A 26,310-nucleotide genomic window follows, 5' to 3' on the forward strand; every position below is an offset into this window, starting at 1 on the left:
CCCAACGGCCTCGTATCACTAGCAGTCGAGATGACAGGCATCTTAACCGCATGGCTGTAACGAATCGTGCAGCCACGTCTCGTTCCCTGAGACAACAGATGTGTACGTTTGCAAGACAACAACCATCTGCACGAACAGTTCCACGACGTTTCCAGCAGCATGGACTATCAGCGCGGAGACCATGGCTGCGATTACCCTTGACGCTGCATCACAGACACGAGCGCCTGCGATGGTGTACTCAACGACGAACCTGGGTCCATGAATGGCAAAACATCATTTTTTCGGATGAATCCAGGTTCTGTTTACAGCATCAAGATGGTCACATCCGTGTTTGGCGACATCGCTGTTAACGCACATTGGAAGCGTGTATTCGTCATCGAAATACTGGCGTATCAGCCGGCGTGATGATATGGGGTGCCACTGGTTACACGTCTCGGTCACCTCTTGTTCGCACTGACGGCACTTTGAACAGTGGACCTTACATTTCAGATGTGTTACGACCCGTGACTCTACCCTGCATTCGATACCTGCGAAACCCTACATTTCAGTAGGATAATACACGACCGCATGTTGCAGGTATTGCACGGGCCTTTCTGGATAGAGGAACTGTTCAACTGCTGCCCTGGCCAGCACATTCTCGAAATCTCTCACCAACTGAAAAAGTCTGGTGAATGGTGGCCGAGCAACTGTCTCGTCACAACACGCCAGTCACTACTCTTGATGAACTGTGGTATCATGTTGAGGCAACACGGGCAGCTGTACCTGTACACGCCATCGAACCTCTGTTTGACTCAATGCCCAGGCGTATCAAGGCCGTTATTACGGCCAGAGGTGGTTGTTGCGGGTACTGATTTCTCAGTATATGCTCCCAAATTGCGTGAAAATGTAATCACATGTCACTTCTAGTATAACATATTTGTCCAATGAATACCTGTTTATCATCTGCATTTCTTCTTGGTGTAGCAATTTTAGTAGCCAGTAGTGTATGTTACCTAGGCAAATGTATATTTCACTTTTCTTCGTAAGTGGCGTTGCGATTCCTTTTCCAACCAATGTGTATTAGGTGGCGTACTGATAATGCGGATAAGTTTACAAGATCTCGGCCACGGAGGTGCGTGCTGGCGAGGAGTGGGTGGACAGCGCACCGGCTGCGCGGCCGCTGCAGCCTTGGAGGTCACTCGGCAGTCGCGCCGACACACGCTGCCCCCACTCCGCGGCCACGACGTAAGGTAGGCGACTGGACGCCCCCCTTCTCCCCCACCCACACCGCCGGCTGTCGGACCGCAGCCCGAGGCGCTCCCTCTGCGACGTCACGGACAGTCTGACGCGTCGTCCACTCTGTCCCACACACACTGCAGGCCGGGTTCGCGCCTCATTCGGAACACGCGCGGCTTATCCATAGTCCGACTAGATCGGCGAAAGCGTCCAAAAACTCGCGAACCGCGGCGTCAGTGGCAGTTGCTGCAGTACTGAAACCAGCAGGATGGATGTCGACCAGCAGACTACTTCCTCTGAGAACGGCGTGGCTCCACAGGTAAGCCGGCACTTGCTGTATCGATGGTTATAACTTTCAGTCATTACCATGAACGCCCCTTCCCCCACCCCCCACTCCCCCCACCAACTACGATTCTTTAAACAGTAGTATTAACGAGTACACGTGAGGCAATGCTGGCTTTACGACTTCTCTTAGAAGAAAGATTAAGGAAAGGCAAACCTACATTTCTAGCATTTGCAGACTTAGAGAAATCATTTGACACTGTTGACTGGAATACACTCTTTCAAATTCTAAAGGTGGCAAGGGTAAAATACAGGGAGCGAAAGGCTATTTACAATTTGTACAGAAACCAGATGGCAGTTATAAGAGTCGAGGGGCATGAAAGGGAAGCAGTGGTTGGGAAAGGAGTGAGACAGGGTTGTAGCCTCTCCCCGATGTTATTCAATCTGTATATTGAGCAAGCAGTAAAGGAAACAAATGAAAAATTCGGGGTAGGTATTAAAATCCATGGAGAAGAAATTAAAACTGTGAGGTTCGCCGATGACATTGTAATTCTGTCACAGACAGAAAAGGACTTGGAAGAGCAGTTGAACGAAATGGACAGTGTTTTGAAAGGAGGATATAAGATGAACATCAACAAAAGCAAAACGAGGATGATGGAATGTAGTCGAATTAATTCGGGTGATGCTGAGGGAATTAGATTAGGAAATGAGACACTTAAAGTAGTAAAGGAGTTTTGCTATTTGGGGAGCAAAATAACTGATGATGGTCGAAGCAGAGAGGATATAAAATGTAGACTTGCAATGACAAGGAAAGCTTTTCTGAAGAAAAGTAATTTGTTAACATCGAGTATAGATTTAAGTGACAGGAAGTCGTTTCTGAAAATATTTGTATTGACTGTAGCCATGTATGGCAGTGAAACATGGACGATAAATAGTTTGGACAAGAAGAGAATAGAAGCTTCCCAAATGTGGTGCTACAGAAGAATGCTGAAGATTAGATGGGTAGATTACATAAGTAATGAGGAGGTATTGAATAGAATTGGGGAGAAGAGGAGTTTGTGGCACAACGTGACAAGAAGAAGGGACCAGTTGGTAGGACATGTTCTGAGGCATCAAGGGATCACAAATTTAGCATTGGAGGGCAGCGTGGAGGGTAAAAATCGTAGAGGGAGACCGGGAGATAAATACACTAAGGAGATTCAGAAGGATGTTGGTTGCAGTAGGTACTGGAAGATGAAGAAGCTTGCACAGGATAGAGTAGCATGGAGAGCTGCATCAAACCACTCTCAGGACTGAAGACAACAACAACGAGTACAAAGCAAATCCAAGCTTCTGATTACCTGACCAGAATGTGTTTAATATTTCACGTATATCTGGTAAAATCCCGAGCCAACGGCCTTGCCGCAGTAGTAACACCGGTTTCCGTCAGATCACCGAAGCGCTGTCGGGCTGGGCTAGCACTTGGATGGGTGACCATCCGGACTGCCGAGCGCTGTTGGCAAGCGGGCTGCACTCAGCCCTTGTGAAGCAAACTGAGGAACTAGTTGACTGAGAAGTAGCGGCTCCAGTCTCGTAGCCTTACATGCGGCCGGGAGAGCGGTGTGCTAACCACATGCCCCTCCGTATCCAGTGACGCCCGTCGCGTGAGGATGACACGGCGGCCGGTCGGTACTGTTGGGCCTTCCGAGGCCTGGTTCGATCAAGAGGTAAAAACCCTGTGAAATTACAATGAAATGAATACCCTTAGCTGCTTACAGGCGTTGACATACGTCAACGGGGACAGATGAAAATGTGTGCCCCGACCGGGACTCGAACCCGGGATCTCCTGCTTACATGGCAGACGCTCTATCCAACTAAGCCATCGAGGACACAGAGGACAGCGCGACTGCAGGGATTTATCTCTGGCAAGCCTCCGGCGAATCCCACATTCTCAACGTATTGTCCCGTATTACATTCGTAGGGCCCCCGCCGATTATACTCATTACACGCGGCACATTGCCGATTCCCGTAAGAGTTCGGGCACTGTTTGTGCATTCGCACAGAAGAAGAAGATGGTCAAATGACCGGTGAGCCTTAACTATATATGTATACTAAGATGGTATCTGTTCTTTCGGACATGTCCGAAAGAGCAGATACAATGTTAGTATATAAAAATCGTGAGGTTGACTATGCAAAATCCTAATTCGAAATTAGGGCTTTGCGTGGTCAACCACAGGCGACCAGTAAGAAATGAAACACAATTTTTTCTGAACGCAGGTTAGCTTCATTCGGGATTCCAATACCTCACATTATTTCCATGCAAAAACATATGAAATAGTGACTCGCCTGTAAAGGAGACGGCAATAGGACGCTGGTGTGACCTTTCGTTTAGTACTGCTACAGTATTTGGGGTCCGTACCAGCTCGGATTGAAGGAAGACGTCGAAGCAATCCACAGGCGGCCTGCTAGATTTGTTACCGGCAGGCTCGAACTACACGTAAGTGTATGGAGATGCTTCGAGAGCTCAAATGGGAATCCCTTTAGGGAATAGCGACGTTCTTTCCGAGAAACACTATTGAGAAAATTGAGAGAAACAGCATTTGAAGCTGACTGCCGAACGATTCTGCTGTCGCCAACGTACATTTCGCCTAAGGACCGTGAAGATAACGTATGATAAATTAGGGCCCATATGGAGGTATACACACAGTCGTTTTTCCCTCGCTCTCTTTGCGAGTGGTTCAAAATGGTTCAAATGTCTCATAGCACTATGAGACTTAACATATGAGGTCATCAGTCCCCTAGACTTAGAACTACTAACCTAAGTACATCACACAGATCCATGCCCCAGGCAGGATTCGAACCTGCGACCGTAGCAGCCGCGTGGTTTGCGAGTGGAACATGATGGGAAATGACAAGTAGTGGTGCACTGTACGGTTACTTGCGGAGTATCTGTGTAGATGTAGACGCAGATATCTCCGTTCAATGCGACAGCCTTACGCCACCTTACTGGAAGGGCCTTTATGACGGCATGCCACCACTCGGAGGTTACGTCTTCCTGCATTAATAACCTCACGTACTACTTCCTGCGGAGTGCATCATTCACTGGGCCAAATACATGGACGTCGGAAGGTGCGAAGTCCAGCGTCCCGACTGGTGGACGAGTCTGTCAGCGCTACCAACGGAGACGCCCAGTTGGGAAACGAGGTGTTGCATTGTGATCCACCGGCCACCTCGAATGAGAGTGTCCACACGTCCTAACGTTCCAGGGGTCACAACTGTGTACGGTTGGCCGGAGCACAGAAAATGAAACAGGTTAGCGCGACTTTGTTGTGATGATGACAGAAGCTTCGCCCAACAACTCGCCGTCCTTTTGTTCACTGCCAGAACTCCCTAGACATTCTACGAGCGCCTATGAATACCTGCGGTGCTATAGTTTTGCACCGGAAGAAACTCAAGCACAGTTCTCTGCTTGGAAGGCGCCTCCGTTACAGACGCCATTTTGAAGGCTACTTATAGCGCCAACTCCTGTGGGAACTTCATGAAACTATAGGCGCTGAAGCAAGAATACTTCACTATGTCCAACGACAAATACCGCATTTTCTCAACCGAAATTGGGCGACAAAAATAATGTGTTCATTTCTTAATGAGCGTCCCAGATATGTTGGTTTTACTGGATCATCGTTATTCGCCCATCACAACAAGTCCTTGGGCTCTTTCTCAAGAGTTGTAAGCGTATCAGCCAAGCGTCTCCATCCCCCCCCCCCACCCCCCACAATAAAAAGTGTGTGTGAAATCTTATGGGACTTAACTACTAAGGCCATCAGTCCCTAAGCTTACACACTTTTTTTAAAGCACTCCGTCTTCAGGCCACGAGTGGCCTACTGGGGCCATCCGACCGCCGTGTCATCCTCAGAGGAGGATGTGGATAGGAGGGGCATGGGGTCAGCACACCGCTTTCCCGGTCGTTGTGATGGTATTCTTGACCGAAGCCGCTACTATTCGGTCGAGTAGCTTCTCGATTGGCATCACGAGGCTGAGTGCACCCCGAAAAATGGGCCGGCCGCGGTGGTCTAGCGGTTCTAGGCGCGCAGTCCGGAACCGCGCGACTGCTACGGTCGCAGGTTCGAATCCTGCCTCGGGCATGGATGTGTGTGATGTCCTTAGGTTAGTTAGGTTTAATTAGTTCTAAGTTCTAGGCGACTGATGACCTGAGAAGTTAAGTCGCATAGTGCTCAGAGCCATTTAAACCATTTGAACCGAAAAATGGCAACAGCACATAGCCGCTCGATGGTCACCCATCCAAGTGCCGGCCACGCCCAACAGCGCTGAACTTCGGTGATCTCACGGGAACCGGTGTATCCACTGCGGCAAGGCCGTTGCCAAGCCTACACTTTACTTAACCTAAATTATCCTAAGGACAAACACACAGACACCCATGCCCGAGGGAGGACTCGAACCTCCGTCGGGACCAGCCGCACAGTCCGTGACTGCAGCGCCGTAGACCGCTCGGCTAATCCCGCGCGACTCTCCATGCCAGATGGCTACAATCTCCTCACGTCGTGTTGAAGGAATGTCAAACAGAATCATGAAAAGTTGTTCCAATATAATAAGTAACGAAAATTCCTGGCAGATTAAAACTGTGTGCCCGACCGAGACTCGATCTCGGGACCTTTGCCTTTCGCGGGCAAGTGCTCTACCGTCTGAACTACCCAAGCACGACTCACGCCCCGTCCTCACATCTTTACTTCTGCAGTACCTCGTCTCCTACTTTCCAAACTTCGCAGAAGCTCTCCCGCTAACCTTGCAGAACTAGCATTCCCGGGAGAAAGAATATAGCGGAGACATGGCTTAGCCACAGCCTGGGGGATGTTTCCAGAATGAGATTTTCACTGTGCAGCGGAATGTGCGCTGATATTAAACTTCCTTTCTTCCGGGAGTGCTAGTTCTGCAAAGTTCGCAGGAGAGCTGTGAAGTTCGGAAAGTAGGAGGCGAGGTACTGGCGGAAGTAAAGCTGTGAGGACGGGGCGTCAGTCGTGCTTGGGTAGCTCAGATGGTAGAGCACTTGCCCACCAAAGGCAAGGTCCCAAATTCGAGTCTCGATCCGGCACACAGTTTTAACCTGTCAGGAATTTTTGTATCAGCCCACACTCCACTGCAGAGTGAAAGTCTCATTCTGATGATAACACATCACTGAGTTTTATCGAGAGGCTAGATGTTCCTTCCGCGTTATTGCAGAAAGACTCTGCACGAATTTAGCCACTCTACATGACTGCTGGGGGTGGTGATAACGAGAATTTACGGCCGCACGAAGACCTGGCTCCGGACGGCCATGTGGCACTACCGAGAGAGAGGACCAGTGGAACATCATGCAAAGTCTCAGCAGCAATCTGAACAGTGATTGGAAGCACAGTGACACGAGGACCTGTTACAAATTTGTTACTTCAAGGAAAGCTTCAAACCAGACGCGCTGTGGTATGCATTCATCTGAACCCAAACTATCGCCGTTTTCTGACTTCAGTGGTGTCAAGTGAGAGCTCATTGGAGGGCAGGGTGGAGGTAGGTTGCGTTTTCTGGTGAAAGCTGGTTGCGCCTCGGTGCCAGTGATGGCAGTGTGTTGGTTAGAACGAGGTTAGTTGAGGGCTTGCCTGCAACCAAGCTCATTGCATGCTAGACTTACTAGACATACACGTGGAGGTATGGCCTCAGGTAGAATTTCGTATAACAGCAAGAGCCCTCTCGTAGTTATCCAACGCGCCTTGACTACAAATTGTGATTCTACCTGGCGTGCTGGCACTCACGAACATCATTGCAGGGTGTGTTTTCCAACACGACAACGCTCGCCAACATGCCGCTGTTGTAACCCAACATGCTCTGCAGTGCCAACATGTTGCCCTGGTCTGCTGGATCACCAAATATGTCACCAGTCCAGCACGTAGGGGACATCATCCGATGTCAACTCCAACGTCGTCCACAAAGAACAGTCAATACCGTCACTGCGCGACAGCGATGGAAATGTTACCGATGATGGTTACTAAATACAGTTTTCCGTAATTCCTTCGCGAAAGAAGACGAAGTAAATTTTCCAGAATTCGAAACCAGAACAGCTGTTAGCATCAGTGACATAAAACTAGATATCTTAGGCGTTGCTAAACAACTCAGATCAACTTTTGTAGTCCTGTCTTCCTCAGTTGCGTGTAATATTACGGTACATTGATAATTTTTACTTATGGATCGTCTGACAGCAACTGAATAAAACACAGTTTTAGTGTCATACGCGTTTTCGCCTTTATTTTCTGCAAGTCATCATCTGTGGCAGGTTGGGTGGACAATTTCTTACATTGCATTGGAACAAGCGTTCAGTTCATAGTGCTGTGGAATGTGGAACAAAAACCGCAAATTGGCATTCATAAGAAGAAGAACAACACGAAAAATGCAACAGCAGCGTAATATATAAGAAATTGTCCACGCAACCTGCCACTGATGATGCCTTGCAGAAAATAAAGGCGAAACGCGTATGGCACTAAAATTGTGTTTTATTCAGTTGCTGTCAGACGGTCCATAAGTAAAAATTATCAATATACCGTAAACTCAAATCACTTTAGAAAGGCAAGTCTTTCGGTCCAGATGGTATACCAGTCAGGTTCCTTTCACAGTATGCAGACACAATAGCGCCTTGTTTGGCAATCATTTACAACCACTTACTTGACGAAAGGTCTGTTCCTAAAGACTGGAAAGTGGCACAGGCCACACCAATATTCAAGAAGGGAAATAGGAGTAACCCATTGAATTACAGACCCATATCACTGACCTCAATTTGCAGTACGATTTTCGAGTATTACTGTACTCGAACATCATGAATTACCTTGAAGAAAATGAATTATTGATGCATAAATACACGGATTCAGAAAATATCGTTCTTGTGCAACAAAGCTAGCTGTTTATTCCCATGAAGTAATGAGTGATGTTAACAAGGGATCTCAGATCGATTCCATATTCCTAGATTTCCAGAAGACTTTTGATACCGTTCCTCACAACCGACTATTAATAAAATTGCGTGCATATGGAGTATAGTGTCATTTATGTGTCTGGATTTGTGATTTCTTCTCAGAGAGATCACAGTTCGTAGTGATAGACGGTAAATCATCGATTAGAACAGAAGTGATATTTGGTGCTCCTCAACTCCTCGAGGTAGTGTGATAGGCCCTCTGCTGTTCCTGATTTACGTAAATGATCTAGGTGATAATCTGAGCAACCCCCTTAGATTATTTGCAGATAACGATGTAACGCTGTACTCATCAGATGATCAATTCCAATTACAAAATTATGTAGAGAGAATTTGTGTATGGTGCGAAAAGTGGCAATTGGCACTAAACAAACAATTCTGCGTCGTCATCCACATGGGTACTAAAAGAAATCCGATAAATTTTGGGTATACGATAAATTGCACAAATCTAAGGGCTGTCAATTCGACTAAATACCTAGGAATTACAATTACGAGCAACTTAAATTGGAAAGATCACATAAATAATATTGTGAGGAAGGCGAAACAAAGACTGCGCTTTGTTGACAGAACACTTAGAACATGCGATAAACCCACTAAAAAGACAGCCAACATTACACCTGTCCGTCCTCTGCTGGAATATTGGTGCACCATATGGGATCATTACCACATAGGATTGACGGAGGACACCAAAAAAGTGCAAAGAAGGGTAGCTCGTTTCGTGTTATCGCACAATAGGGGTGAGAGTGTCACTGAAACTGAAATGATTCGCGAGTTCGGGTGGCAGCCACTGAAACAAAGGCGGTTTTCTTTGCGGTGAGGTCTATTTACGAAATTTCAATCACCAACTTTCTGTTCCGAATGCGAAAATATTTTGTTGATGCCCACCTGCATAGGGAGAAATGATCATCATAATAAAATAACAGAAATCAGAGCTCTAACAGAAAGATTTAGGTGTTTCTTTTCCCCGCGTGTCATGCGAGAGTGGAATGGTAGAGAAGTAGTATGAAAATGGTTCGATGAACCCTCTGCCAGGCACTTAAGTGTGAATTGCAGAGTAACCATGTAGATGTAGATGTAGAACCAGTATTAACCGCCTCTGCCTTGATCGATCAAGGGCAACAAGCATGAAACTCCATCCCACGAACTATCTGACAATTCATGCCATTTTGCATGCTTGCATTTAATTTATTACTGTTTCACTGGCGATTAACGCACTACCTCTCCACATTTACAAGGCCTTACTCCCTCCCCCACCCGGTCCCCCAAAAATATTCTCCTCCCCCCCCTCCCTCCATGAACCATGGACCTTACTATTAATGGGGAGGCTTGCCTGCCTCAGCGGTACAGATAGCCGTACCGTTGGTGGGACCATAGCAGACGGGTATCTGTTGAAAGACCAGACAAGCGTGTGGTTCCTGAAGAGGGGCAGCAGCCTTTTCAATAGTTGCAGGGGCAACAGTCTGGATGATTGACTGATTGAATACGCCATTAGTAGTGTAGCGCTTGACACAGTCACGTTGATTAAATATTTGGGCGTAACATTGCAGAGCGATATGAAGTGGGACAAGCATGTAATTGCCGTTATGGGGATGGCGGATAGTAGTCTTCGGTTCATTGGTAGAATTTTGGGAAGATGTGGTTCATCTGTAAAGGAGACCGCTTATAAAACACTAATACGACCTATTCTTGAGTACTGCTCGAGCGATGGGATCCCTGTTGTTGTGGTCTTCAGTCCTGAGACTGGTTTGATGCAGCTCTCCATGCTACTCTATCCTGTGCAAGCTTTTTCATCTCCCAGTACCTACTGCAACCTACATCCTTCTGAATCTGCTTAGTGTATTCATCTCTTGGTCTCCCTCTACGATTTTTACCCTCCACGCTGCCCTCCAATACTAAATTGGTGATCCCTTGATGCCTCAGAACATGTCCTACCAACCGATCCCTTCTTCTGGTCAAGTTGTGCCACAAACTTCTCTTCTCCCCAATCCTATTCAATACTTCCTCATTAGTAATGTGATCTATCCATCTAATCTTTAGCATTCTTCTGTAGCACCACATTTCGAAAGCTTCTATTCTCTTCCTGTCCAAACTGGTTATCGCCCATGTTTCACTTCCATACATGGCTACACTCCATACGAATACTTTCAGAAATGACTTCCTGACACTTAAATCAATACTGGATGTTAACAAATTTCTCTTCTTCAGAAACGCTTTCCTTGCCATTGCCAGCCTACATTTTATATCCTCTCTACTTCGACCATCATCAGTTATTTTGCTCCCCAAATAGCAAAACTCCTTTACTACTTTAAGTGCCTCATTTCCTAATCTAATTCCCTCAGCATCACCCGACTTAATTAGACTACATTCCATTATCCTTGTTTTGCTTTTGTTGATGTTCATCTTATATCCTCCTTTCAAGACACTGTCCATTCCATTCAACTGCTCTTCCAAGTCCTTTGCTGTCTCTGACAGAATTACAATATCATCAGCGAACCTCAAAGTTTTTATTTCTTCTCCATGAATTTTAATACCTACTCCGAATTTTTCTTTTGTTTCCTTTACTGCTTGCTCAATATACAGATTGAACAACATCGGGGAGAGGCTACAACCCTGTCTTACTCCCTTCTCAACCACTGCTTCCCTTTCATGCCCCTCGACTCTTATAACTGCCATCTGGTTTCTGTACAAATTGTAAATAGCCTTTCGCTCCCTGTATTTTACCCCTGCCACCTTTAGAATTTGAAAGAGAGTATTCCAGTCAACATTGTCAAATCTTTCTCTAAGTCTACAAATGCTAGAAACGTAGGTTTGCCTTTCCTTAATCTTTCTTCTAAGATAAGTCGTAAGGTCAGTATTGCCTCACGTGTTCCAGTGTTTCTACGGAATCCAAACTGATCTTCCCCGAGGTTGGCTTCTACTAGTTTTTCCATTCGTCTGAAAAGAATTCGTGTTAGTATTTTGCAGCTGTGACTTATTAAGCTGATAGTTCGGTAATTTTCACATCTGTCAACACCTGCTTTCTTTGGGATTGGAATTATTATATTCTTCTTGAAGTCTGAGGGTATTTCGCCTGTTTCATACATCTTACTCACCAGATGGTAGAGTTTTGTCAGGACTGGCTCTCCCACGGCCGTCAGTAGTTCCAATAGAATATTGTCTACTCCGGGGGCCTTGTTTCGACTCAGGTCTTTCATTGCTCTGTCAAACTCTTCACGCAGTATCATATCTCCCATTTCATCTTCATCTACATCCTCTTCCATTTCCATAATATTGTCCTCAAGTACATCGCCCTTGTATAGACCCTCTATATACTCCTTCCACCTTTCTGCTTTCCCTTCTTTGCTCAGAACTGGGTTTCCATCTGAGCTCTTGATATTCATACAAGTCGTTCTCTTATCTCCAAAGGTCTCTTTAATTTTCCTGTAGGCGGTATCTATCTTACCCCTAGTGATATAGGCCTCTACATCCTTACATTTGTCCTCTAGCCATCCCTGCTTAGCCATTTTGCACTTCCTGTCGATCTCATTTTTGAGACGTTTGTATTCCTTTTTGCCTGTTTCACTTACTGCATTTTTATATTTTCTCCTTTCATCAATTAAATTCAATATTTCTTCTGTTACCCAAGGATTTCTACTAGCCCTCGTCTTTTTACCTACTTGATCCTCTGCTGCTGTCACTACTTCATCCCTCAAAGCTACCCATTCTTCTTCTACTGTATTTAATTCCCCCATTCCTGTCAATTGCTCCCTTATGCTCTCCCTGAATCTCTGTACAACCTCTGGTTCTTTTAGTTTATCCAGGTCCCATCTCCTTAAATTCCCACCTTTTTGCAGTTTCTTCAGTTTTAATCTACAGGTCATAACCAATAGATTGTGGTCAGAGTCCACATCTGCCCCTGGAAATGTCTTACAATTTAAAACCTGGTTCCTAAATCTCTGTCTTACCATTATATAATCTATCTGATACCTTTTAGTATCTCCAGGGTTCTTCCATGTATACAACCTTCTTTCATGATTCTTAAACCAAGTGTTAGCTATGATTATGTTGTGCTCTGTGCAAAATTCTACCAGGCGGCTTCCTCTTTCATTTCTGTCCCCCAATCCATATTCACCTACTATGTTTCCTTCTCTCCCTTTTCCTACACTCGAATTCCAGTCACCCATGACTATTAAATTTTCGTCTCCCTTCACAATCTGAATAATTTCTTTTATTTCATCATACATTTCTTCAATTTCTTCGTCATCTGCAGAGCTAGTTGGCATATAAACTTCTACTACTGTAGTAGGTGTGGGCTTCGTATCTATCTTGGCCACAATAATGCGTTCACTATGCTGTTTGTAGTAGCTTACCCGCATTCCTATTTTCCTATTCATTATTAAAGCTACTCCTGCATTACCCCTATTTGATTTTGTGTTTATAACCCTGTAGTCACCTGACCAGAAGTCTTGTTCCTCCTGCCACCGAACTTCACTAATTCCCACTATATCTAACTTCAACCTATCCATTTCCCTTTTTAAATTTTCTAACCTACCTGCCCGATTAAGGGATCTGACATTCCACGCTCCGATCCGTAGAACGCCAGTTTTCTTTCTCCTGATAACGACATCCTCTTGAGTAGTCCCCGCCCGGATATCCGAATGGGGGACTATTTTACCTCCGGAATATTTTACCCAAGAGGACGCCATCATCATGTAATCATACAGTAAAGCTGCATGCCCTCGGGAAAAATTACGGCTGTAGTTTCCCCTTGCTTTCAGCCGTTCGCAGTACCAGCACAGCATGGCCGTTTTGGTTATTGTTACAAGGCCAGATCAGTCAATCATCCAGACTGTTGCCCTTGCAACTACTGAAAAGGCTGCTGCCCCTCTTCAGGAACCACACGTTTGTCTGGCCTCTCAACAGATACCCCTCCGTTGTGGTTGCACCTACGGTACGGCTATCTGTATCGCTGAGGCACGCAAGCCTCCCCACCAACGGCAAGGTCCATGGTTCATGGGGGGGATGGGATCCCTATCAGGCCGGATTGAGGGAGGACATTCAGAGGTGGGCTGCTCGATTTGTTCCAAAAACATGGTTCAAATGGCTCTGAGCACTATGGGACTCAACTGCTGAGGTCATTAGTCCCCTAGAACTTAGAACTAGTTAAACATAACGAACCTAAGGACATCACAAACATCCATGCCCGAGGCAGGAGTCGAACCTGCGACCGTAGCGGTCTTGCGGTTCCAGACTGCAGCGCCTTTAACCTCACGGCCACTTCGGCCGGCGCTCGATTTGTTACTGGTAGGTTTGATCATGACGCGACTGTTACGGAAATGCTTCAGGAACTCGGGTGGGGCTCTCTAGAGGAAAGGAGGCGTTCTTTTCGTGAATCGCTACTGAGGAAATCTAGAGAACCAGCATTTGAGGCTGACTGCAGTACAGTTTTACTGCCGCCAAGTTACATTTCGCGGAAAGACCACAAAGATGAGAGAGATTAGGGCTCGTACAGAGGCATACAGGCTGTCATTTTTCCCTCGTTCTGTTTGGGAGTGCAACAGGTAGAGAAGATGCTACTTGTGGTACGAGGTACCCTCCGGCACGCACCATATGGTGGATTGCGGAGTATGGATATAGATGTAGATCTGGCCATGCTGTGCTGGTACTGGGAACGGCTGAACGCAAGGGAAGACAGGCGTTATTCTCCCCGATGGCATGCAGCTCTACTGTATGTTTAAATGAAGCCGACATCCTCTTGGGTAGAATATTCCGAAAGTAAAATAGTCCTCCATTCTGATCTTCTGGCGGGGACTACTCAGGGGGCTGTCGCTATCAGGAGAAACAGAACTTGCTTTCTACGGATCAGAGTGTGGAATGTCAGGACCCTGAATCGGGCAGGTAGGTTAGAAAATTTAAAAATGGAAATTGAAATACTAAATTTGAATGCAGTGGGAATGAGTGAACTTCCATAGCAGGAGGAGAGGGCTTCTGGTCAGGTGAATGCAGGGTTATAAATACAAAATCAAATAGGGGTAATGTAGGAGTAGATTTAATAATGAGTAAAAAAGTAGGAATGCGCATAAGCTACTATGAACAGCATAGTGAACGCATTATTGTGGCCAAGATAGACACGAAGCCCAGATCCACCACAGCAGTACAAATTTATTTGCCACCTAGCTCCGTAGATGAAGAAGAGATTGAGGAAATGTATGATGAGGTGAAAGAAATTATTCAGATGGTTTAGGGATCCGAAATGTAATAGTCACAGGGGACTGGAATTCGATTGTTGGAAAAGGAAGAGAAGGAAAAGTAGTAAGGGAATATGGGCTTGGACGGAAGGAATGATAGAGGAAGGCGACTGGTAGAATTTTGCTCAGGGCTTGATTTAATCATGGTTTCACAATACTGACACAAGGCTATATACGTGGAAGAGACCTGGAGACACTGGAAGGTTTCAGACTGATGATATAATGGTTAGACAGAGATTTAGAAACCAGACTTTAAATTGGAGGGCATTTGCAGGGGCAGATGTAGACTCTGACCACAATTTATTGGTTATGAACTGCAGATTAAAACTGAAGAAAAGGCAAAAAATGTGGGAATTTAAGGAGATGAGGCCTGGATAAATTGAAAGAACCAGTGGTTGTAGAGGATTTCGCAGAGAGCATTAGGGAACGATTGACAAGAACAGGAGAAAGGAATACAATAGCAGAAGGATGGGTAACTTCGAAAATGAAATAGTGAAGGCAGGAGGGAATCGTACGTAACAAGACGAGGACTAGTAGAAATCCTTGGGTTACGCGAGAGATACTGAATTTAGTCGAGGAAAGGAGGAAGTATAAAAATGCAGTAAATGAAGCAGGCGAAAGGGAATACGAACGTCTAAAGAAAGAGATCGATGGGAATTACAAAATGGCTACGCAGGAATGGCTAGAGGGCAAATGTAAGGATGTAGAAGCATATATCACTAGGGGTAAGATAGATACTGACTTAAGGAAGATTAAAGAGACCTCTGGAGAAAAGAGAACCACTTCTATGAATGTCAAAAGCTCAGATGGAAAACCAGACCTAAACAAAGAAGGGAAAGCAGAAAGGTGGAAGGAGTATATAGAGGGACTGTACAAGGGAGATTTACTTGTGATCAATGTTGTGGAAATGGAAGAGGACATAGAGGAAGATGAGGAAGGAGATATGATACTGCATGAAGAATTTGATAAAGCACTGAAAGACTTATGTCCCGGGAGTAGATAACACACCGTTAGAGCTACTGATAGCCTTGCGAGAGCGAGCCGTGACAAAATCCTTCCGTCTGGAGAGCAGGATTTATGAGACAGGCGAAATATCCTGAGACTTCACGAAGAATATAATAATTCCAACTACAAAGACAGTATGTACTGACAGGTGTGAATATTACCGAATTATCAATTTAATACGTCATGGTTGCGATATACTAACACGAATTCTTTACAGAAGAAGGGAAATACTAGTAGAAGTCAACCTCAGGGATGATTAGTTTGGATTTTGGAGAAATGTAAGGACAGGAGAGGGAAACTGACCCCTACGTCTTGTCTCAGAAGATAGGTTAAGGAAAGGGCATCAGACGTTGACAACATTTCTAGACTTAGAAAGGGGCTTTTGACAATGTTGGCTGAAAAACTGAAATTATGCAGGTGGTGGGGGGTAAAAAAATGTGCAAAAGGTTGGTTATAACGTGTACAGAAACCAGACGGCAGCTCTAAGAGTGGAGGGCCTTGAGAGGGAAACAGTGGTTGAGAAGGGAATGAGACAGGGTTGTAGCCTACGCCCGATGTTATTCAATCTGCTTATTGAGCAAGCAGTAAAGGAAACAAAAGAAAAAATTGGAGTAGGAATGAAAGTCCAGGGACAAGAAATAAAAACACTGAAGTTTGCCGATGACATTATAATTCTGTCAGAGAGAGCAAAGGACCTGGAAGAGCTGTCTAACGGTATAGACAGAATCTTAACTGGAGGTTAGAAGATGAACATCAACAAAAGCAAAACGTGGATAGTGGAATTCAGTCGAATTAAATCAGGTGATTATGAGGGGATTAGATTAGGAAATGAGACACTAAAAGTAGTAAATGAGCTGAATGGAATTGGGAGAAGAGAAATGTGTTGTAAATCCTGACTAAAAGAAGGACTCGGTTGGTACGACACATTCTGAGGCATGAGTACTTGCGCTGGTGGGAAGCGTGTGAGGTAAAAATAGCAGAGATGAATACACTAAGCAGATTCAGAGGGATGTAGGTTGCAGTAGTTACTCTGAGATGAAGAGGCTCACACAGGATAGAGTAGCATAGGGAGCTGCATCAAACCAGTCTTCGGACTGAAGACCACAACAACAACGATTACATTAACCTGTGATCTTACAATGTTAATAACTTAAATATATTACCTACACAAATCTAGTCGCAAAATTTCATTACTTTATATTGATAATTACAACTTTGAACATGGCTGACGTTTGCAGCAACCGTATACACAAATTTGAGAAATATGTAAAAATTACTTACGTTTTAATGTTTGACTTTTTGAAGAACATTATGTCTTATATTTTAATGTATGACTTGATCAATTCAGCTCTTAAATCACTGTACATCTTTGACGATATGTTCTTCATGTAATTACCTTACCTTCTGAAGAAGTCACCCTTAGAGGTGACGAAACCTGGTCAAGGTATATAGAAAACCTATGCAACCGGTTGGTAGATTTTTACATATTTTTCTAATATTGATAATTTTTTGATGTTACGACTTTATTCCGTCATTGTATTTATGCAGCATAATATTATCTGAATATCTGTCGATTATATCACACAAACTCAGTGTGTATATTTACTGTATCATAAATACGCTCGTAGCGCAGTTACGCTATTTTACGTGCGGCCAATCGATTGCCTGTCGTGGCAGCCAGAGTTTGGTCATGGACTGAGGAAAGAAGTCGGCTGCGTCCGTTCCAGAATAACCATCCCGGAATTCGTCTTAATCTATTTAGAGAAATCTTTGGAAACCTAATTAAATATGGTTTGACCGGGATTCGAAATGGCTATCTCCCAAACATGATGGCAGTGTCTAACCACTATACCTGATCGCTCCGTTATAAAATATGACAGTTGATGAACCAGCTATGTACATGAAAGAATATAGTACTAAAAAGAAACGTTGGTGATCAGTTGTGAAATTCTGAACGTAAGCGGTTATAAGATGAGTACTTAGGAGCAACAGATGACATGCAATGATCTACGGCTCCCCATCTGCCGGAATACTCTGCAATTCACAATTAAATGAGTAGTAGGGGGTTCATCCAACCACTTTCAAACTATTTTTCTACAGTTCCACTCTCGAACATGGCACAGCAAAAAGGAACACTTATATCTTTCCGTGCGAGCTCTGTTTTCTCTTATTTTATTACGATTATCATTTTTCCTACGTAGGTACACTTCAACAAAATATTTCCGCATTCGGAGGACAAAGATTGTGATTGAAATTTCTTGAAAAGGTGTTGTCTTAGCGAAAAACGCTTTTATTTATCATGATTGCCACCCCAACACAATAATCATATCCGTGATACTCTGTCCGCTGTTTCGCGATAATACAAAACGAGCTGCCCTTTTTTTCGACTTTCAGACTGTTGAAGATAGAGGCAAATTATTACCCAAAAATGCAAGAGAAAGTATTAAGTGCAGAATCTACACACATCACTCCCGCAGGTGTCGTGAATACAAAATTACATTAATTACAGTGGCAATGAAGTAGTCATCCTTCAGGCTTTCCATACGCGACTACAAGTGGATGAAACTCTAACACATCGTACCATCCTAAGTTGCCTATGCCATCCACTATACAGTGATTTGCTAGAATGTATGCAGACGTAGTTGTAATAGCGTTCTTCGTAAGTGTACATTTCCCTACAATTCTTCTGGATAGACATAATATGATGTTTGCCTCCGACAGAACTACGGTATGTGCCGTTGTGTAATAACCAGTAGCTCCATCCCGGATTCTTTCTAGAAGTAGTAAGCGATAAACGTTTTTACTATCATCATTTATTAGTTTCGAAGACGTTTGAAGTTGTGTGTAAAGCTCAAAAATGGTTCAAATGGCTCTGAGCACTATGGGACAACTGCTGAGGTCATCAGTCCCCTAGAACTTAGAACTACTTAAACCTAACTAACCTAAGGACATCACACACATCCATGCCCGAGGCAGGATTCCAAACTGCGGCCGTAGCGGTCGCGCGGTTCCAGACTGTAGCGCCTAGAACCGCTCGGCCACTCCGGCCGACTGTAAAGCTCATTGGAAGTCGCTCTCATTCTCGCATTCTTACTGGAAGACTATATTGTGGGTAAATTGCGCTCCGTTAGTTATGCAGTCTCAAAACATGTACATGGTTTCAAATGTTAGTACTGTAGTACTTTAACGTAAGGTTATGCGTCTTAATGAGTAGATTATGAAAGCATTTTAAGATTTTAAATTCAATCAGTGACTATATCGAATGCTAAAAATAAAATTGTTGCTACCCCTGGAAGCCGCCAGCATCTGAGCTGGGTGTGCATAGCTGTCCTGTAAAACAGACATATCCTTATGTAATCTACACTGACAGAAAAGAATCGCTACACCAAAAAATACTTAACGTTGAATAATGAAATTTCGGCAGTACATTTGTCTAGGCAACATATTTAACTGATTAAAATTGTAAGACCACAGGTTAACGCCAGTGCGAGATAAGCCATCTGCAAACGCGAAAAGCTGGTACATTACTAAGCAGTGTAACCGCAGGATGTTGAATGCGGTCATGCAAAAGTGAACGTATTGTGTTGTACGGACTCCGGGTGTCAGTTTGTGGCACGGAGTTCCATGCGTGTAGCATTTGGTCGGTCAATACAGGGATGGCGAATGCTTTAGTGCATGACACACGAATTGTCCGATGATGCCCCATACGCGCTCGATTGGAGACATCTGGTGATCCGGTAGGTCAAGGCAACATGTCAACACTGAGCAGAGCCTTTTGCGTTACAACAGCGGTATGTGGGCAAGTGTTATCCTGTTGGAAAACACCCCCTGGAATCGTGGTCATGGGTGGCAGCAAACAGGGTGTGTGGGGTAACCACGAGATTGAAAATTCCTGGCAGATTAAAACTGTGTGCCGGACCGAGACTCGAACTCGGGACCTTTGCCTTTCGCGGGCAAGTGCTCTACCATCAGAGCTACCCTAGTACGACTCACGCTCTGTACTCACAACTTTACTTCTGCCAGTACCTCGTCTCCTACCTTCCAAACTTTACAGAAGCGCCCCTGCGAACCCTGCAGAACTAGCACTCCTGAAAGAAGTGACATTGCGGAGACATGGCTTAGCCACAGCCTGGGGGTGTTTCCAGAATGAGATTTTCACTCTGCAGCGGAGTGTGCGCTGATATGAAACTTTCTGGCAGATAAAAACTGTGTGCCGGACCGAAACTCCAACTCGGGACCTTTGCCTTTCACGGGCAAGTGCTCCACCATCTGAGCTACTCAAGCGCGACTCACGCCCCGTACTCACAACTTCAGGAGTGCTAGTTCTGCAAGGTTCGCAGGAGAGCTTCTGCAAAGTTTGGAAAGGAGGAGACGAGGTACTGGAAGAAGTAAAGTTGTGAGTACGGGGCGTGAGTCGTGCTTGGGTAGCTCAGACGGTAGAGCACTTGGCGAATTCGAATCTCGGTCCGGCATACAACTTTTAAATCTGCCAGGAAGTTTCATATCAGCGCACACTCCGTTGCAGACTAAAAATCTCATTCTGAACCACGACATTTCTCCTGCTTTCGTACGAAATCGCACCTCAGACAATAACTCCAGTGTGTTTAGCACGCAGACAGGTTAGCTGCAGGTCCTACACTGGCCTCCCACTACCAAACATACGACCATCACTGGCATAGAGGAACAACCAGCTGTTATCAGAAAACACCACAGGCCCCCACCCTGCCTTGCAATGAGCTCGCGTTTGACACTAATGAAGTCACAGAAGGCGGTGAGATGGTGTCAGTTGGTGTGTGCTACAGGGTTTTTGTCTCGAAGCTGTTACAATGTGTATTTAAATCAAACCTCATCTGGATCCTCATTGTGCCACTATTAAGGCCAATTTACGCAACTGACGCGAAATTTGAATAGACAGAAACGCGGCTATCAAATTTCGTTTATGTCGCAGAACTCCTTCGTGTTGCGATTTTTTTTCCGTCAGTGTATGTACGATAGTTCGCACATAGGAAGGATACGAGGAAACATATAGGATGCGTAAACATGCACCAACAATGATGGCTAGACAGTAACGTCGTCAGAAAATCGTACATGACTTCAGATCCAACAACAGGTCAAGTTTAACCACATCCGATGCTCATTACTCACACACCCGACTGTCTACAGGGTAATGTCGCATGAGGATAATTGTAGTATTACCTCAAATTCGTGATATTCCTTTTACACTGTTATTACATTCCAATGACGAAATATGACCTTGTAGAGTGTTAGTATACTAGATCACTTAGCGCATGCTGTCTAACAAGTGTTCTTACCCGATGAAGGACGTCATCTCTTTTTAGTCGAGCTTGACGAGTGCGGTTAGCAACGCCTGATTTTCCACCTGTTCGTCCAGAGGTGCGCTTAGTTTTATTCGCTGTACTGGAGCATAGCGGTAACGAACCATACTTTAATCTTTTTCATCATTTCGCGGCCCTGTCAGAAACTGTATAAATATCAATTTTAATTTTAATAACCAACAAAAATGGCTCTCAGCACTATCGGACTTCACTTCTGACAAGGGAACATCCCCATCGCAGCCCCCTCAGATTTAGTTATAAGTTGGCACAGTGGATAGGCCTTGAAAAACTGAACACAGATCAATCGAGAAAACAGGAAGAAGTTGTGTGGAACTATGAAAAAATAAGCAAAATATACAAACTGGGTCGTCCATGCCTAAGATAGGCAATATTAAGGGCGATGTGAGCCGAGGAGCGCCGTGGTCCCGTGATTAGCGTGAACAGCTGCGGAACGAGACGTCTTTAGTTCGAATCTGCCCTCGGCTGAAAATTTTGCTTTCTTTATTTTCGCAAAGTTATGATCTGTCCGTTCGTTCATTGACGTCTCTGTTCACTGTAATAAGTTTAGTGTCTGTGTTTTGCGACAGCACCGCAAAACCGCGCGATTAGTTGACGAAAGGACGTGTCTCTCCAATGGGAACCGAAAACATTTGATCGCAAGGTCATAGGTCAACCGATTCCTCCACAGGAAAACGGGTCTGATATATTCTATACGACACTGGTGACGGCATGTGCGTCACATGACAGGAATATGTTGTCGACCCACCTAACTTGTACACTTGGCGAATGGGTAAAAAGATTCTTCTACCTTGCCCGATTTAGGTTTTCTTGTGGATGTAATAAACACTCCAAAAAAAGTGATGAAAACATAAGGGTTTGTCACATAAACTGAAAATAAAAAGTTAAAATTTTCGGTCGAGGGAAGTTTTGAACCAAAGACCTCTAATTCCGCAGCTGTTCACGCTAACCACGGGACCACGGCTCTCCTCGTCTCACACTGCCTTTAATATTGCCTATATTGCAAATGGACGACCCAGTTTGTATATTTTGCTTATTTTTTCATAGTTCCACACAACTTCTTCCTGTTTTCTCTATCGATCTGTGTTCAGTTTTTCAAGGCCTATCCACTGTGCCAACTTATAACTAAATCTGAGGGGGGTGCGATGGGGAGGTTCCCTTGTGAGGTCATCAGTCCCCTAGAACTTAGAACTACTTAAACCTAACTAACCTAAGGACATCACACACATCCATGCCCGACGCAGGATTCGAACCTGCGACCGTAGCGGTCGCGCGGTTCCAGACTGTAGCGCCTAGAACCGCTCGGCCACTTCGGCCGGCAATAACCAACAGCGTCAGTTGCACCGTTTACCTAGAATTTACCTAGGTTTCAGTCGGGATAACCAAACCTTTTTCAGAATAACAGTAACTACCGTTTGTCCATCGTGGACATCGTCAAGATAAATTACAAATCCATAAATTATCGTCAGACTCTAAAAACTCTTCTGAAACTGCCTCGGCCCCACTTCGCGACCGCGATGCGGCAGCGACGAGTGTCGTGCTGGAACTGCAAATAATTAATGGGTTTGTAGTTTTAACTTGACGATGTCCACTGTGGACAAACGGCAGTTACTGTTATTCTGCAGAAGGTTGGGTTATCCCGACTGAAATCTAGGTAAACGGTGCAACTGAGGCTGTTGGTTATTAAAATTAAAATCAATACTTTAATCAAATTCTGCAAAATTGACACCTCTGCGAAAGGCACTAGTGTTGTCCGCAGCTACTTTCTACGCTGACTTCAGCTCGAATGCAAAAGTTTATGGCTGAGCTGAAGCTGGATAAAGTTACGGCAGCGACCTTCAGAACGAAACTGCACGAACGTGGGAGGTTCTCGTGTCGTTACAAGGCACAATAAAACGCCAGCGAGCAAATTGCTTTTCCGACATTGTTTTTCGTGCGGATTTTAATGAAGGTTTTACTGGCTTCTACGAGGGCAGTTCAATAAGTAATGCAACACATTTTTTTCTGAAACAGGGGTTGTTTTATTCAGCATTGAAATACACCAGGTTATTCCCCAATCTTTTAGCTACACAACACTATTTTTCAGCGTAATCTCCATTCAATGCTACGGCCTTACGCCACCTTGAAATGAGGGCCTGTATGCCTGCACGGTACCATTCCACTGGTCGATGTCGGAGCCAACGTCGTACTGCATCAATAACTTCTTCATCATCCGCGTAGTGCCTCCCACGGATTGCGTCCTTCATTGGGCCACACATATGGAAATCCGACGGTGCGAGATCGGGGCTGTAGGGTGCATGAGGAAGAACAGTCCACTGAAGTTTTGTGAGCTCCTCTCGGGTGCGAAGACTTGTGTGAGGTCTTGCGTTGTCATGAAGAAGGAGAAGTTCGTTCAGATTTTTGTGCCTACGAACACGCTGAAGTCGTTTCTTCAATTTCTGAAGAGTAGCACAATACACTACAGAGTTGATCGTTTGACCATGGGGAAGGACATCGAACGGAATAATCCCTTCAGCGTCCCAGAAGACTGTAACCATGACTTTACCGGCTGAGGGTATGGCTTTAAACTTTTTCTTAGTAAGGGAGTGGGTGTGGCGCCACTCCATTGATTGCCGTTTTGTTTCAGGTTCGAAGTGATGTACCCATGTTTCATCGCCTGTAACAGTCTTTGACAAGAAACTGTCACCCTCAGCCACATGACGAGCAAGCAATTCCGCACAGATGGTTCTCCTTTGCCCTTTATGGTGTTCGGTTAGACAACGAAGGACCCAGCGGGAACAAACCTTTGAATATCCCAACTGGTGAACAATTGTGACAGCACTACCAACAGAGATGTCAAGTTGAGCACTGAGTTGTTTGATGGTGATCCGTCGATCATCTCGAACGAGTGTGTTCGCACGCTCCGCTCCGCCATAGCAGGAGTCACAGCTGTGCACGGCCGGCCCGCACGCGGGAGATCAGACAGTCTTGCTTGACCTTGCGGCGATGATGACACACGCTTTGCCCAACGACTCACCGTGCTTTTGTCCACTGCCAGATCACCGTAGACATTCTGCAAGCGCCTATGAATATCTGAGATGCCCTGGTTTTCCGCCAAAAGAAACTCGATCACTGCCTGTTGTTTGCAACGCACATCCGTTACAGACGCCATTTTAACAGCTCCGTACAGCGCTGCCACCTTTCGGAAGTCAATGAAACTATACGAGACGGAGCGGGAATGTTTGAAAATATTCCACAAGAAATTTCCGGTTTTTTCAACCAAAATTGGCCGAGAAAAAAAATGTGTTGCAATACTTATTGAACTCCCCTCGTATGTCTACGGCATAGCTATGTACTCCTACTCTCAATGTAAGGCACGAAGTAAATTCGGAATTATTTGATAACATGTTATGTGAAGATCGCATAATTGCTACAAATATTCACATTGTCCGTTTTAGCAAATTACTACCATCTTCAGGTGCAAAAATAGTTTCGTCGTGATGAATAAACATTAGTTACATGCATAGTGAACATCATTAAACAGTGATAAATCATAACATTTTTATCCGTTATGGGTGCAGAACACTGCGACTGTGATGAATAAAGGTTTCCAGAAAAAAACGGCAACCAGTTGCCTTTTACCATGACTGGTTTCGAATCGACTAGCGATTCATCATCAGACACTTAACATTTAATGCATGTTTTGAACATTGTAAGGCTCGTTTAGCTGTGACTGGATTCAAAAAATGAAAAAAGTAAGCACCGAAGGTGGCGAGACTTATTTGCGTCATGAGATCGACTTAAAGACGTTTCTTCCTGTTATTAGCTTCCCTTAATTTATTACTGGCGGACACAGTACTGTTGAAAACATAATTTATGTACTTTACAGAACGTAAATAGATCAAAGGGCGTGTCTAAAGAAATGTTCAGAGAATTTATGTTGGACCAGAGATACTATTTCCTCAATACTGCATCGCACATTGGCAACGTTTATTATTACCTACAAAAGCAAAAGAGCAGCTTAGCAACTGACATGTGTTACAAAGTCTATATAACTAAGAGTCTTGGATGATATTTCGTCTATAGTTTTACTGTAAGAATTACGTTTGACCTGTTTCACTTTGTTTAATCAACATTGATTACTGCTTGTGAATTAAACATCGGATCTTATTATGTGTGTTTATTTGATGAAGTTTGAGTTATGTGGGCTTTTGTGTGTGTGTGTGAACAAAGGCATGCGCCCCCCCCCCCCCCCAGACACACACACATATACAATATATCCTCACAGATATATCTGGCGAGAGTGAATGAACGTGACCAATGCGACGGATTTACCAGTCAGTCACCTGAAGTAGTTTGAGGAATTGAAATCCTTGGGAAAGCCTACGATTACGAAACACTTCCACGTGGTGTCCAAGATATGTATGAAAAGGACAAAATACCCGCAGACTTCAAGATGTATGTAATAACTGCAGTTTCAGAGAAGGCGGCTGTTATTGGATAATCGTTTTAGTAATTCATTGTTTCAAAATAAAGACACAAATTATTAACAGAAGAACAGAAGAACTGATACAACTAGATCTCGAGGAGGATTAGTTTGGATTAAGGAGAAATACAGAAACACACGAAGCAATATTTACTACCACTTGTTTTAGAAGATTGTGTGAAGAATGTTAATAGCACTTTTAGAGTTAGAGAAAGCTATTGACATGAGTAAGCTTCATGAGATTGCCACAGCAGGAGGGATAAAATACAGGGAGCTAAAGGATTATTCAAAACTCTTACAGAAACTTCAAATAACATATAAGAGTCGGAGGCTGTGAAAGGAAATCAGTAGTCGAGAAGGGAGTGAGACAGGGTTGCAGTCTTTCCCAGATGTTATTAAATGTGTTCTTTGAGCAAGCAGTAAAGGAAACGTAGGAGATGTTGATGGTGTTAGGACAGCAACCAGCCACAAATTTACTTTCAGTTCCTTTATTCAAAGGGCACCGTTACCGGGTTGGAATCGTCGTGATTCCTCCTCAGACGGTTTACACGCTTTCTTTATGACATCTTTTGTGGTTTTTACAGATTAATTTTCGTGAAACGTCGGTTTGGAGTGTTTGTTTCCATAACATTCGTCCAACAGATGTAAATGCATTCCCACTGCATTCTTGTTGTTGCACACGTAAATTATTCTCACTAAACACTTTCGATTTGTCACTGAGAAGCTTTCTACTATGCACCACATGTTTTGATACATACAAAGAGCTCTTTGTATGTATCA

General features: G+C 44.5%; 1 protein-coding gene, 1 non-coding gene and 1 pseudogene across 2 annotated transcripts in view; 1 reads left to right on the plus strand and 2 right to left on the minus strand.

The window, feature by feature from the left end:
- Window positions 1-1,303: 1,303 nt before the first annotated feature.
- Window positions 1,304-26,310, plus strand: part of LOC126424971 (uncharacterized) — a 248,448-nt gene continuing 223,441 nt past the window's right edge. The window contains exon 1 of the mRNA XM_050087853.1: window positions 1,304-1,534. Within this exon, the coding sequence (XP_049943810.1) occupies window positions 1,484-1,534 (51 nt within the window). The 5' untranslated portion in view covers window positions 1,304-1,483. The remainder of the gene's footprint in view (window positions 1,535-26,310) is intronic.
- Window positions 3,292-3,365, minus strand: Trnat-ugu (transfer RNA threonine (anticodon UGU)). The gene has a single exon. It is a non-coding gene; the product is annotated as a tRNA-Thr (tRNA).
- LOC126425473 (5S ribosomal RNA) lies at window positions 5,741-5,857 on the minus strand (annotated as a pseudogene).

The sequence above is a fragment of the Schistocerca serialis genome, chromosome 10 (genome assembly GCF_023864345.2).
Source record: "Schistocerca serialis cubense isolate TAMUIC-IGC-003099 chromosome 10, iqSchSeri2.2, whole genome shotgun sequence".
NCBI lineage: Eukaryota > Metazoa > Arthropoda > Insecta > Orthoptera > Acrididae > Schistocerca > Schistocerca serialis.